This window comes from Sinocyclocheilus rhinocerous, unplaced genomic scaffold (genome assembly GCF_001515625.1).
Source record: "Sinocyclocheilus rhinocerous isolate Xijiao unplaced genomic scaffold, SAMN03320098_v1.1 scaffold1182, whole genome shotgun sequence".
Taxonomy (NCBI): domain Eukaryota; kingdom Metazoa; phylum Chordata; class Actinopteri; order Cypriniformes; family Cyprinidae; genus Sinocyclocheilus; species Sinocyclocheilus rhinocerous.
This window is the reverse complement of record NW_015624203.1, coordinates 333459-348076: the sequence shown is the minus strand read 5'-3', so window position 1 is coordinate 348076 and position 14618 is coordinate 333459. Positions and strand designations below refer to the sequence as shown.

Sequence of the window (14618 nt, the reverse complement as noted above, 5' to 3'; positions counted from 1 at the left end):
GAAGCAATCAAAATCAACAAAAGAGAAATAATATGTAAGTGCTGTGACAAGTCTCGGTTAGTCTAACGCAGTACACGTAGCAAGGATTTTTGTTTTTATAGAATGGAAATAGAATAGAAAAAGAATAGAGAACGCTATTTAAAAAAAAAGATATATATATACATATATATATATATATATGAAAACAAGTAGATCAAATAGAAATAGAATAGAGAGTGCTAGTGTTAGAGGGTCAAATGTAGCTGGAAGAGATGTAATTTTAGCCATTTCTTGAAGATGGCTAAGGACTCAGCTGCTTGGATTGAGTTGGGCAGGTCATTCCACCAGGAGGGAACAGAAATGATTGTTAATATTGCCATCGAGTCTTCCTACAACGTCAAACTACACGTATATCCACATATGTCGAAATAAACGGCAATAATCTTCAAATATATGATTTTATGTTTACAATCAATAACTTGCAGTCAAAGGATTTATACTGTACTGGTGTTTGATTTAATTTATTAGTCCAAATTGCAAATTCAAAGTGCAAATTCTAATATTTTGAATCAAATGCTCGGTTCAAGGTTAAAAGAATTTTTAAATGCCTACAGAAAATAGAAACACACTTCCAGATATAAAGCTGCTTATAAAATGTGGCAATAACTGTTGTACAATCTTCTATTCAGACCACAAATGATTGTTGTCTCCATATCTAAGGACAGCTTACACAAAGCGGTGTGTTTCTTTAAAGAAACACCATTATTATAACAGCCTTTGGCAGTTTGGTGCGGTCTAAACAATAGATGTGTGCACATATGTGTATTTGCATTGAGAAAGCTTTCAGAAAAGATAAGAGCAAAGGTCTTGAAATACTTCAAAACATGCAATGTGAGGTTAAATACTCTTTCCTGATACTTCTTACTCTGAACATGAACAGACATGTACTGTATAGTTAAAAGTCAAGCTCTTCAGAGACAAATACTAATGAAAGCTGGTCTAAATTTGACTGGCTCCTGCCACTCCTCAAGACTACCATTAGCAGACTATCATTAACAGACGTTTCCTCTGATGGCTTTCAGTATGTGGGTGAAGGGTTGTTGGCACCAAATTTGCTCTGAACAGGTCAGGGTGTGACAGTCGACTGATGAATCCTGTTATTGACAAATAGGTTTACCATTGCTCATTAAATGGCTGCCCTTTTAGGGTCTCTGTGAGTTGAAAGAATGCATAAAATGAAAAACAGAGGTGGCATGTGAAAGGCTACACTGTATGCTTGCAGTGTAAAACAGGATTATTAGAGAGATTACTGAGAGGAATTAGGGGAATTTTAATTTGTTCCATTTTTCTGTATAAATACTCTGTTTAAATAAAGCCGCTTCCTGCAGCCCTCTTTCAGCTAATGTATGGACGAATAAGGTAAAAACTAATGGCTTCCTTCTAACACAGTTTGCAGCAATAAAACAGACAAAAAAAAAAAAAGTCCCACAGATTTACACTGAATGTCAGAACCGAGCCATATTTAGGAACCAGAACATCATATGGCGCTTTTCCACTGCATGGTACGGCACAGTATGGTTCGGTACGGTTCACTTTTGGGGGGTTTTCCACTGGGTACAGTACCTGGTACTTTTTTTAGTACCACCTTGGTTGAGGTTCCAAGTGAACCGTACAGTTACCAAAACGCGATGTGTAAACTCTGCTGATCAATGATTGGCCGGAGAGAATCGTCACTACCTGCGTCACTGAACTTGCGACACAAACACAACAGAACCGCTAGACTTAAATCAGCACAGCCAGCGAAGGATCGAACGCAACTGTTTTGAACGAGTGCCCCTTTTTTAACAACCAAAAAAATGGCTGTTTTGTGGTCTGTTGAAGTACAGACGTTCCTCTTAGAGCCCTGCACGGGCCTCAAATGTAGGCCCTAGCCCGGCCCTGGCCTGTGACGCTCAGGCCCTAGGCCCGTGTCCGACAGCTTAAAGCGCGCTTTGCAGGACATGGAGTCGCCAGCGCGATCACTTGCTGAGGAGCAGATCCAGTGAGAGCTTGATGGGGCGATGCGGAATGAAAACGTTTTTCAGTAGAGGCGGCGCAACAATAACGACATGTGAATAATCCCACCCACTCTAAAGTGCAGTGGAAATGCAAACCGAACCGAGCCGTACCACGCAGTGGAATAGCGCCAATAGACCGGTGTATGGAAAACCACCAAGCCACCGCTCCGAAAACTCAGAATTTAATCTTTGAAAGAAATTATGCATTACATTAAACTGATCAAAAGTGACAGTAAACACATTTATAATGTTACAAAAGATTTATATTTTAAATAATCTATTATATTAAGCAGCACAAGTTTTGTGAAACTATGCATAAAAAAATATCTGTATGAAACAGAAACAGCAGACGAGCTGAATGAGACGCAGATTCACTCTCTGCCAGCAGGTGGTGCTTAAAGCGTTTCCTTGGTTTCCGCTGTAAACAAAGCAGCGCTGGACTTATGAACTTTAATATGCATTATACAGAGGCAAGAGGAAAAGAAAAAATACCATCGAAACACAGTAAGTTCCCCTCAGATATACGTTCATATAAACTCCTACCCCTAATTGAATCGCGATTTGTTTAGCATCTCAACCGATTTAAATCGTCACATATTTAAATCGATTTTCAACCGGCTTGCGGTTAACCGTTACATCCCTAATTAAAATAGAAAACAGTTCTTTTAAATTGTAATTAGATTTCAGAATATTACTGTTTGAAACAGTAGTTTATATGAACACAGGTCAAATCAGAATAAGCCACAGACCACATTTCATCTAGGTAAGAATAAGTGAAAATGCCTATGCTAAAAAGTTACTGAAATTCATACAAGTATACAGACAGCCTGTCACCAAACATGTTACAATGACCTCACTTTGTGTCAATTATTTTAAGAATTTAGTGAGACCACAAAAGGTTTTCATCCTTCACTTACAAGATGTCAAAGGCAAAGTGAACTTGAATTTATCCCAGATGCTGTATCAAGCAAGTCCAACTGGCTTCAGGCTGTCAAAGATAATTCAGTACATTTGGATAATCAAGCTAAGCTTCAACATTCCTGTGCTGTTCCTGGCACTGCCAGTTTGCCTCAGGAATCTTAGAGAAATGTAGTGAGACAATCCACTGAAAAACAGAGTGAGCAAAGAAAATCAATAAATAAACTGTTCAATAATTAACCTGCAAACCAACTATATGCCTAAAATTCAACCTTTTAATTCTGTAGCTGAGGTAAAGTTTTCCCTAAATTTTACTCCCTCATTTACATCCTTTTATATTTTTCTCTTTTGTGGTTTAATATAAATCTCAGGGAACAGTCAGCTTACAAAACAGGCCTTTTGAAGTTCTTTCTGAACACTTGTCATCAAATAATTTTCTCATCAACATAGTATGTCTGTCACTTGATGTATGCCTAGAGGTCTGGATGAAATCCAGACCACAATAACGAAATGTCTACTTTCACAAAGACCAGTACAATGAGAAACAATTGTTGAACAGATTTGCCAAATCTTAGAAATGACCTCAATTCACATAATGTTCATTTCTCGCATACTATTTAGGACAGCTAAATAGTATGCAAGAAATGAATGTTGAAAACAAGCCAACTGGTTTTTTTTCCAGTGAACTTTGAACTTCTGAGCTAATATTACCCACAACCTCTTGTACTATAAAACAGGAGATTCACTTTTTCAGTGTAAAAAAAGTGCTTATGGACAGCAAGCTGAAGCAGTTTTTAAATATATGAAATCAATGCTAACACAAACAGTACAGTTTCTGTGATAACAAGGCAATTTTAAGACCATATAATGTCCCAATACAGGTGCTGTCTTACTACATACTTGTATGTACTTTTTCATCAAGAGTAGGAGTACATACTTCTACCACATAGTATGTGAATTGAGATGCAGCCCATGTTTACAACTGGCCTTTGTTTGTGTAGTTTTCATAGATGATCTAAGATTTAGGAAGAACTGAGGGGAAGTGCTCCACACCCAATTGGCATACACTTGGTACAGATTTTTGGTCATACTTGGTAAAGGTCATTCAATTGTTTTGTCTATGGCACTAGTACTAGAACAGCAGGCTGGGACAAAAACACCAATGTGCCAAGAATAACAATGGATTCACAACTAATGTTGCAATATGATGAGAGTCAACTACACGCAAGCTGTGAAAACCTTTTACCTAGAGTATAAATGGATACAGGTAGAGTGTTTTGCCAAGTACGAAGGTTCTGGTTTCAGTCCTTTATACATCTTTATATTGGGTTATTGTGTTACTGGGTGCTATACTAAATTTTCCCATGAGAACCAAACAATCAATCAATAAAGCAATCAATCTATCGAACTTATTTTGTACTCTGAGTTTAAGTAGCATGAGGTGAAGTTATATATTTCTGAAAACACAAATGTATGAACAAGAGAGATAACACAGACAAACTGGCCTCATAAAATCCAGCAAACAAGGTAGGAATAAGAACAAAGCAAAAAATTTGTTAAAGAAAAAACATGGAAAAATAATTTAACACATTTTATAGATAGTCATGAATCAAGGTAAAGGAACCTTGGTGAAAACTAGGGATGCAGCGATTAACCGGTTTCGCGATTAACCGCGCTTTAAAACGTCACGGTTAATTAATCGTAAAGGTTCCGCTAAACCGAGTGTTTCTGTTACACGGAACGGAACTGTTGCAGCTTGCGCAAAACGAAAAAAGTTACACTAGCGGTGCACCAGCTTACATTGACGTGCTTATCAGAGGCACGGAGGCTACTACATGCATTAGATGAACTGACAGAGGGACCAAACAGCGAAGCTTTATTTCCACCAGAGAAATGCCTGTCGATAGTGTGGGACCATTTTGGGTACACCAAGAATGACCAGGGTGTCATTTAAATATTGCTGTAAAAAACTGCTGCTAAAGAGCGAATACATAAGGGATAATGCACGGCTTGCTGTACATTGAACGATTTTAATGCACGACGTGAAGGCAAGAACCACCTGACGCGAAGCTACAGCTCGTTAGCTCCGCATTCTGCCCGCTTCAGATCAGAAAGAGATGAAATAGTGCGGTAAGATCACATTTATTTGAATTATTTAATTATAACATTTAGTTACTTTAATTAATTATTTGAGAGAGAGAGAGGTGACCGTTGCCTGTGTGAATTAGCCTGGGAAATGAGTAAATGCATAATAATCGTCATAATCGTAAAACCGTGATTATTCCTCAGACAATAATTGTACCAACAAAATCTATAATCGTTGCATCCCTAGTGAAAACAAAGACCACAATTAAGCCTAAATTTCAAAAAACAGGTGCAAAGGTTATTTTACGGCAAGATTTGGCATCATATGATCCAGTAGGAACAACAAGTGACTTAAAGAGCATCAACGAGGGGGGTAAAAAACTTCAGTACATTATTAACCGCTCTTACCAATTCCTGAAGTGTGACGGGGTCTGCAGGACTCACAGAAATGGTTCTTGGTGAATAAACATCCAAAGATGTGGAAAACCACACTCAGTCTTTAAACCATCTTCTGAGAAACTGTGTTCTACCAAATCAAAGGTTTCCATGAAATTACCTAACTTAATATTTTAGCTCCTTAAAGACCTCAGCAATAGCAGGAATTTACTTCTGAAAGTTACATGCACCTCAAAACTACAGTGTATATAGGGGTGGCCACCAGTTTTAGAAATGGTCATGTTCTACCTTATTTAATATTCTCTATAGCTAAACTTCGAGCTAAAATTAGCTACAAGAGATAGACCTACAGGCACTTAATGAAGAACACTAGGCACCAAATGCTGAAAGTAAGAGCAGTGAGTATTCTTTCCAAATTGATCTGCAAGGTCCTTCAAAGTTGATAAGTAACTAGAAAAGCACACAAAAAAGTTTCGGTCACTGTTTAAAATGAGTTGATTAAAAACTGCAAGAGACCAAAGTGCCATTTCCACAGCCATATAGCCTATAAAACGTACAAAACATTAAAGCGGGGTACAATGCTGTTTCATGCATTCAGAGTTATTTACACTGTTAAAGAGTTGGATTCTCATGCTAAGCATGGACAAAGTTTCAAAAAACAATTTGGACGTATGACAGAGTATTTCTGTGCCAAAAATCTTACTTCCGGGTTCGTACAAGTTTCGGAGAGTTTTTTTCGATCATGGCTCTTAATGACGTAAACGAGGGTGGAACTCCTTATATGGGCATTTCTCCCGGAAGAATGCGCCCGTGCACGCATCGACCAGAGCAAGAGCGAGATCGCGCCATCAACGCGCTTCATCCGGCGGCAGCGCTGCATGGGACTTGCTCGGGAAGAATGTCTCCAATCCAAAGAAGTGTGTTTTTGGTTGTAAGGGAAAGATAACTTTGTTTCCGCTTCCGAAAGAACTCAGCGTTATGTAAACAGTGGATACAGTTTGTTTTTCCGGGGCAGCAACGGAGTTTCACAAGTGTGTTTGTTGACTAACGTTTTATAAACAAGGCCCAGTTCGACGTTGGATCTGCACATCGTTTAATACTGAAATATGGAGCGGTCCCAGCTATGAAAGATCCCGGTCATGATTCAGAACTGCAGACGGTAAGTGAAACGGCATCAAATGTCTGTTTTGTTGGCATTCAGCGCCCAAGTGCTCGTCACTCTTTAGCTCCACCCACGGCGCGCCTCCAGGAGCTCGGCTTTTTCCGGAGAGAATCGTAAAGCTGTATCTTTCTTTTATAAATATGATAAAACTAAAGACTTTTTGGAGATATGAAGGATGCAGTACTACTCTATAGGTACTCAAGATTAACATGAGATTGGGTGAAACTGTGTGTGTTTTGCCCCCTTTAAAACTACAAAATACTCATACTGATAGATGTTGATATAACGGCCCGTTCACACCAAGAACGTTAACTATAAAGATAACTATATTAGCGTCCACCAGCGGATGATATCGTCTGTTTATTCCAAGCGCACGCTTGTCTGCCGCTTTAAATTCTTGAGCTCCTTATAGCAGGATTGATTCTGATTGGCTGTTTTTATCGTTCATCAGCTGGAAAAAAATCGTTCTGAAAGTGATTTCAACGATATCGTTTCTCTGTGCCTTTATCGTTATAGCTGTGGTGTGGACTCTGCTATTCTTTAATATTGAGAACGATTTTTAGAACTATATCTTTATCGTTATCTTTATTGCTATCGTCCTTGGTGTGAACAGGCCTTAAAGGGTTAGTTCACCCAAAAATGAAAATTCTGTCATTAATTACTCACCCTCATGTCGTTTTAAACCCGTAAGACCTCCGTTCATCTTCGGAACACAAATTATGATATTTTTGATGCATTCTGACAGCTCTCTGACCCTCCCATAGACAGCAAGGGTCCTTACACGATCAATGTCCAGAAACGTAGCAAGGAGATCAGTAAAATAATCCATGTGACATCCATGTGTGTACGGTTCAACCGTAATTTTACGAAGCTACGAGAATACTTTTTGTGTGCAAAAGAATATGAGACAACAACAAACAAAAAACATAGGCCTACCATTAAAAGCCGTGCTTGCACAGGTTCTGCACGATCCTCTTCAATAATATCCTCTACTTCTCAATTGGGCTCAAACTGATAAGCGATATTAACAACAATTGCTAGCGCCAGACCGAGATCGGCTGAATGGATTTGAAAACGGTTAAACTCAACTGTTTAACTCTAGGGGAGTTGGATAATGAGCCTATTTTCAAAAATAGTGGAATGTTCCTTTAATACAGTACGGCAACTGCATGCACGCGCGTCCATGTATAACGCTTCTCATAGCTATGTATATGAGATATGAGAATATTTTAATATTAGGTTGTCCTGCACACTCGTCTCCTGCTTTGGAAGCTCAGTTAGGTCCACTTTCAACTAATGTACGCAAACAAATCAAAAACATTGGAGTGATTTTTTACTCCCCTCTATTTTTTGATAAACAAATTAGTGCTGTTATTAGAGCAGGTTTTTTCCATTTGAGATCTATTGCAAAGTTGAAGCATCTTCTTTCAAGGAAGGATATGGAAGTGATTCATGCACTTGTTACATCTCGATTGGATTATTGTAACTCTCTTTATTCTGGTCTTCCTCAATCTTCATTGTCACGATTGCAAAGTTGAAGCATCTTCATTCAAGGAAGGATATGGAAGTGATTCATGCACTTGTTACATCTCGATTGGATTATTGTAACTCTCTTTATTCTGGTCTTCCTCAATCTTCAGTGTCACGATTGCAAGCTGTTCAAAATGCTGCGGCAAGACTTTTGACTGGGTCAAAAAAGAGGGATCACATTTCTCCTGTTTTATCATCCCTTCATTGGCTTCTCGTTAAATTCAGGGTTGATTTTTCTGTGGTTGGCCCCAAGCTTTGGAATGGTCTCCCCTATCATGTGAGATCTGCTCCTTCTTTGGACATTTTTTTAAGTGTAGACTTAAATCTTATTTTACTCTTTAGCCTTTGTATGTGTAGTTGTTGTTTTTATTAGTAGATTTGTTTGATCACTGTACAGCACTTTGGATCAATTTACATTGTGTTTAAATGTGCTTTATAAATAAATGTTGTTGTATGTGAAAATAAGTGTATAATTGGAACAGTTCATTGTTGGAGCTGAGCTGAATGAGAGAGAGAGAGAGAGAGAGATGCAGAGCGTGTGCAGAGCAGGGGGACGAGAGGAACAGTATAAAGAACTGCTGTTTTAGAACATTGATTTTGAAACTTGTGAAACCATTAGAATCGTTAGAAGACAGAAATACGATTCATATATGAATAGATTTTTATGTGCACCCCTAGTTTTCTCTTCCTCTTCTCTAAAGCAGCGCAGCATGGCCTCGCCCCCTTTGCTGCCTTTTCCCGAGGGCGGGGTTTATCTGGGTTTGTGACGTCACGAACCCGGGAAGTAACTCATTGTAGTCCCTACCAGCCGTTTTTGTAGGCATTAAACTGCCAGAATTTTAAAAGACGATATCTCCGTTTGCATTGAACTTTCAGCTTCGTAACTTTGCAGATATTGTTTATGCTCAAACAGCAACATTACACACTAACTAACGTTAAAAAAGTGAAATCGCAATCAACCACCCCTTTAAATATTAGCAAATTAGGTGAGACCTGTCTAACTATATTTGCATAGATTTAATCCATAGTATAAAGTTTTGGTTTTACTTTAAAATGTGCTTAAAATACTTGTTCAAACAAACAACTGTCCTCTCTTTACTTTAAACAGCTTTCTAAAGGCCTTTCTGTGAATTACTTCTCATGACATAAACTTTAGCGCTGTCAACAAACAAAAGACAGCTTTAAACACCAGGGGCCTGTACCATGATGGTAGATGAACAAATTCAGAGTTACAGGATTAGTTTCGAGTTGACAACACCAGACCCCTCCAATCCAGCTTTATTGGTACCATGATGCTGATCATCAACTTTCTTTGTCAACTCAGGCTTTGATCCTGAGTTTGTGGAGCACGTGCACATGGATGTGTGATATCAGTAGCGAACGGTCAATCACATGCCTTGCAACACAAAGCAAGTGTGATTCACTTCACGCGAGAGAGCCAGCGAGATTCAAAACTCTTTTGTTAAAGGATAAGAGATTAAAGAATATAAGGAATTTAAACGTATTTACATTGAAGTACTTGTCCATGAAATAGGACAAATAAAAGAAATTTTCTGGCTCTATTAGTGCAGTCACAAATTAAACTTCTGAAGTTAGTTTACTATAATTGATAATATATAGCGATAGAGACTTGAACATGTAAGGTCACATGTAGCCATTTTTAAGGCTTTATCTATTGATTCTACCACTTATTTATATTACTTATGATCTGTATATATGCTTGTGTGTAATGGATTAATAATAATAGTTGTCATTTTAAGTAATTTATAGTGACCTTTAATTTGTAGGAAGAGAAACTGGGGGAGTGACTTTTTTTCTTTTTTTTGCGTCAGACATGTGTCAATTTGCTCACATCTGATTGGTCCAATTTCAGTTTGAGCTCTCTTACCCAGAACATAACCTGCCCTGGAGCAGGTTAGCTGTGCAGTGTAAGTTACTATGGCAATGAACGCCACTAAAAGCCAAGCCACTTTCATGGTACCTAAAACCCAGGATTGGTGCAAACTAAACTGAAATGTACCTGGCTAGCTAGCTAATCCGGCTTCATGGTACAGGCCCCAGCTGATGACCAGACTAAGATAACTTAAATATTCTGGTGCCCTATGCGGAATCAAAATGAAAACTGTCTTTTTCTATACTAAGTAACAAATTTGATAGTTCAGATTGAGACTGAAAGCTCAGGTAATGTGCAAGTGTATATCCAGTCAGCTGTCTGTTCCAATTTCTTTTACAATACCTGGTCAAGAAAGAAATTGCTTTGCTTGCATTGCTCATTTTTGAGACCTGTACTTTCACCTCAAACAGCTTTATTTGAACGTTACTTCCTTGTAAGAACCCAATGACACAGAGAAAGAAAAACTTTCTGCAGAAAAACATCCTTGCGTTGGCCGGGAGTCGAACCCGGGTCAACTGCTTGGAAGGCAGCTATGCTAACCACTATACCACCAACGCTCCGTAAAACTATACGACTCATGAGATGCTACTTCTCAACTACTTCCATATGGATAAGGTCAATTCAACTATAAATATTAGAAAAGGAACATGAGTAAAGTAAATAGAGTTTCAGTATTAACAACATCTCTGAATAAATAAATTAAAACAGATTGAGAGCAACCAATGCTTTGTTGTCGTTAATCTACTTTCATTAAACTAATGATTCATTACACAAAATGCTTTACCAAGTATTATTGTATATGATTTAAATAAAACATTATATTCAAATAAAACATTATATATATCGTAAATAGCGTAATTTATCTGGCTTTACAACATCTAGTCTCAAAAGTCTGATGTTTTAACAGTTACAAAGCTTGTTACAATGAGGTCTTTCTCTAACAATAATGTCCAGGTTAAATAAACGGCCCTGAGGTCACCCTGTCCTGCATGAAGTCGACAGATAACTTACCTTGGTTATAAGAAGAGGTTCTCCCTGCTCCAGTCCACCTCTCAGGGTAAAACCCCATGGTGCGCCCCCAGTAAGAGTCACATCCACCACTTTCCATCCCTCACCATTACCATGATGTTCATCAAAACTCCCAGATCTGTCCGAACTGTAAAAGATCCTGTGATCTCCTTCAGGAAAGCCAGAGTCTAAAGTTACAGGATATTGGTTGATCGTGTCCATTTCATACACAACCTGTCTCTCAAATAACAGAATGGTAGTCTTTTGTGTTTAAAAAAAATTGATTCCAAAAGTCAAAATCCTACATAGTCTTCCACATTAAGAGCAGCTGTTGATGCTATTCCACGTGAACATCTCTTGGATACTTTGTTGCCTTGTTTCCTCCTCTGGACGAGGCGCTGTCCATCATTTAAATCCACTGTTTAGTAATAAAGTGGAGGAGAGTAAATTTACAAAACCAACTTGCAAACGTAAATAGTTTTGTTTCAATTCTTGAAACAAACCGCGATGGACCGAAATATTTAGTCTTGTTTGTTTATGGTTTATCTAACGTTAACTCCTTTCATTATGTTAGCATTAGCTAAAGGATTCCGTTTAAATTTGTCTCGCCATCAATTGTTTCCTAATTAACAATAACAAACGCTCACTGACTGACTGTCGATAACGCAACCGCCCGGATTCGAGTCGTAAATCCGAATTACAGATTAACAGTTAGTCATAAAGGTTTCGCTGTGCTCATAACTGAAGGTTACGTTCGTCCAATCTTGTGTTATAAATGCGTGTGCCGGTAGAGCTAGTCAGCTAACCGCGAGTCTTACTCAATCAACAAGTGGATAAACACCGCACTTTACATCTCTTTCCTCGGCCACATTATAAGTTTTCCAACTGTTGTACGAACCAAAACAAAAACATTTCCTGCTTAGTTTTTTATCCCAACACAAAAAGTACTCGGAGATGAGGCTGAAATGCTGGACGACAGAAGGCTGATCTGTTGTATATGGATTACGTTTACAGGAGGGGTAGAGCCTCAGTCTACCTGTGCGCTCCTCATCAAATATGATCAGAGAGCAGCAGCGACCTCTACTGTTCACGGTGTGTGGCCGCACTCTTTTTCAAACACATGAACTTTTTTTGCTCACCAGCCACTGTGGCTAGTGGTTTTCCAAAATTACTAGCCACTTAGAATTTTCACTGGCCACAATTTTGTTGCTGGGAGATTACATTTTATATGATTAAAAAGTACTGCATACTAAAATTTACTTTAATTGATTTTCAGGTCATTTTTTTTGCCTATATAAACCTAATTTAAGCCCTAACCTTATTAAATGTATGTGTCATCTTTCATATCAAATTCTTACATTTTATTAATAATTTCAGTTAATATAATAAGGCACAATAGGGCTGTTACCAATCAAATGAAATCAGTATCAACAAAATCGATCTTTGCACTGCAGAAGAAACGAAGCAGCTGAAGTCAATGGAATTTAGAGACAGTTTAATGATGCTGAAATGTTGCATGAATGCATTTACACTGCAAAATTACAACTGCACAAATAATGTTATGTGTTTTAAATGGTTTTATTTAATATACCAATATGTAATCTTGGAAAAAAATAAGCTATTTTTAAATATGAAAATAAACCGCCAGTAGGTGGCAGCAAGTGACTGTCTTGAGTAATGAGTAATAAGTCAATGAGTAGCCTAATTCATTCAAAGGATTCGTTCAGACGGCTGATTCATTCAAGAATGAGGCAAGTGCCTGTCTTTATGAATGGGTTATTGAACCATTGACTTGCCCAATTCATTAAAAAACGCTGAAACATTTAGTAACGTGTGTTGCTCCGAGATGCGCGACTGTTCTAGAGAGAATATTGTGTCTAGATTGCACATAGAGCACTTAATATTACTACTCGTAGTTTTATAAATATAAAGTTTTTTTCTCCACAAGATTCTCTCACACACAGACAGGCTGCGCGAGCCTCAACTGGAGCAACCTTGTTACTGTCAATACATTATCAATCGCCGCACACCAAATATAATAAAACCAGAAGAATCATTCTCGCCGAAATTTCGGTGCTTCCCTATTTATATGTTTTTAATCAGGTTAGTTGTGCGGTCGGGCAAATGAAAAAATCTCTCAAAAAATTCGAATAAATGGCGGTCGTTATTTAAAAGGACACTTGATTATTACAAATAAATAAATACTGGCCCTTTGGCAGCGAGGGGGAGGGTCGTTCGAACTATTATTAACTATTATTAAATAATTTTTCAATTAAAAATACATAATTGGTACAGTATAATGCCCTTTTGATCTGTGATGTGTTTTGACATGCTTTTGACACCATCTTAGAAAATGTATCTTTTATGAGAATTTGTCACACTTGAATAACATAAATCAAATATAGCAAATAATATATTCTCACAAATCTAATGTAGTTTTCTCACAATAAAAATCAATCAATACATTTCAAAGGCATATAATGTGATATCTGCTCCCAGAGAGGTCACTCATGGGTAGCTTTCCATTGATTCTTCTGTCCTGTTCATAATAGTTTCAGTTCTGTGAAAACGAGTTCCCAGTGGACATTAGATTCACTTCGTTTTTCTTTTCTTTGCCACGTGGTTCTTGTACAAGTACTGTCATGCTGAAGTAGCCTACTCTAGCCTAATTCTGAAAGCATGATATGCCTCAGAAGTATATTATGATAGGCATGCAGACTGAGCTGCCCACGTTCTTGGTAAAAAAAAATTTAACAAATCCGTTTTGTGCTAGCTAAGGCACATATACCTAATTTGGATCAATGCAGAGAAAAATAATCAGCTTTGTTGCTTGCAAAGCAAGGAAGACAATCCTCTGTTCCTGCCAGAGGGAACACACATACACTCTCTCTGTGTAGGCCTTCTGTTGTGCCTACATTATAAATCTAATATAGTCTCAGTGAAAGTCTGTTGGCAGCTCAACCTGCCTGTTAAAAGTGCACTGTGATGCTATTGTAAAAATTCAGAATTCACAGTTCGACATAATTAATATCATAAAAGGGTTGTTATCATAAAGTGTTTACATTTGTAGTTAATTTCATAGCACCTTTATTTAGGTTATACATTCAAACCCATTTAAAGCTCAGCATATGTTTGTTGAATATGAAACTACAATAAAACTGCTGAATTGAAAAAAAATACTGAATTGCCACATGAGTGAAGTGAACGATGAAGATTACTAATATACCACCAATATGACTCACCCATTTATTTATTTTTTAAGATTATTAGGGGTGATTGCTTAATATAAACCTATTACATTTTTTAAGAGTTGACATATGTGGTTAATTACCATGAATATTACACATGAATATGAATATTGCATATGAAAGACTTATATATTACTGAAAACTGCCTAAGAAACTATCACCTGTTTTAGATTTATCTGTCATCTCTCAGAAGATCTTAGTTGGACTAAGATCTGGACTATCAAGAGAGGGTCCATCATATGAAGGTACAGCAAAACTTTAGTTTTTTTACAGCACTGAGTGAGAAAAGTAAACAAGCAAGTCTATCTGTAGTTTTATTGTCAACGACAGCCGAAAAGCAA

The 14618-nt window shown here is 37.7% G+C and overlaps 1 protein-coding gene and 1 non-coding gene across 5 annotated transcripts in view; both read right to left on the bottom strand.

The window, feature by feature from the left end:
• Positions 1-12021, bottom strand: part of shroom2a (shroom family member 2a) — a 77359-nt gene extending 65338 nt beyond the window's left edge. For all 4 annotated transcript variants that reach the window (XM_016550744.1, XM_016550763.1, XM_016550753.1 and 1 more), the window contains exon 1: positions 11033-12021. In XM_016550744.1, the coding sequence (XP_016406230.1) occupies positions 11033-11251 (219 nt within the window). In that variant the 5' untranslated portion in view covers positions 11252-12021. The remainder of the gene's footprint in view (positions 1-11032) is intronic.
• Positions 10507-10578, bottom strand: trnag-ucc (transfer RNA glycine (anticodon UCC)). Its single transcript has one exon. It is a non-coding gene; the product is annotated as a tRNA-Gly (tRNA).
• Positions 12022-14618: the final 2597 nt, after the last annotated feature.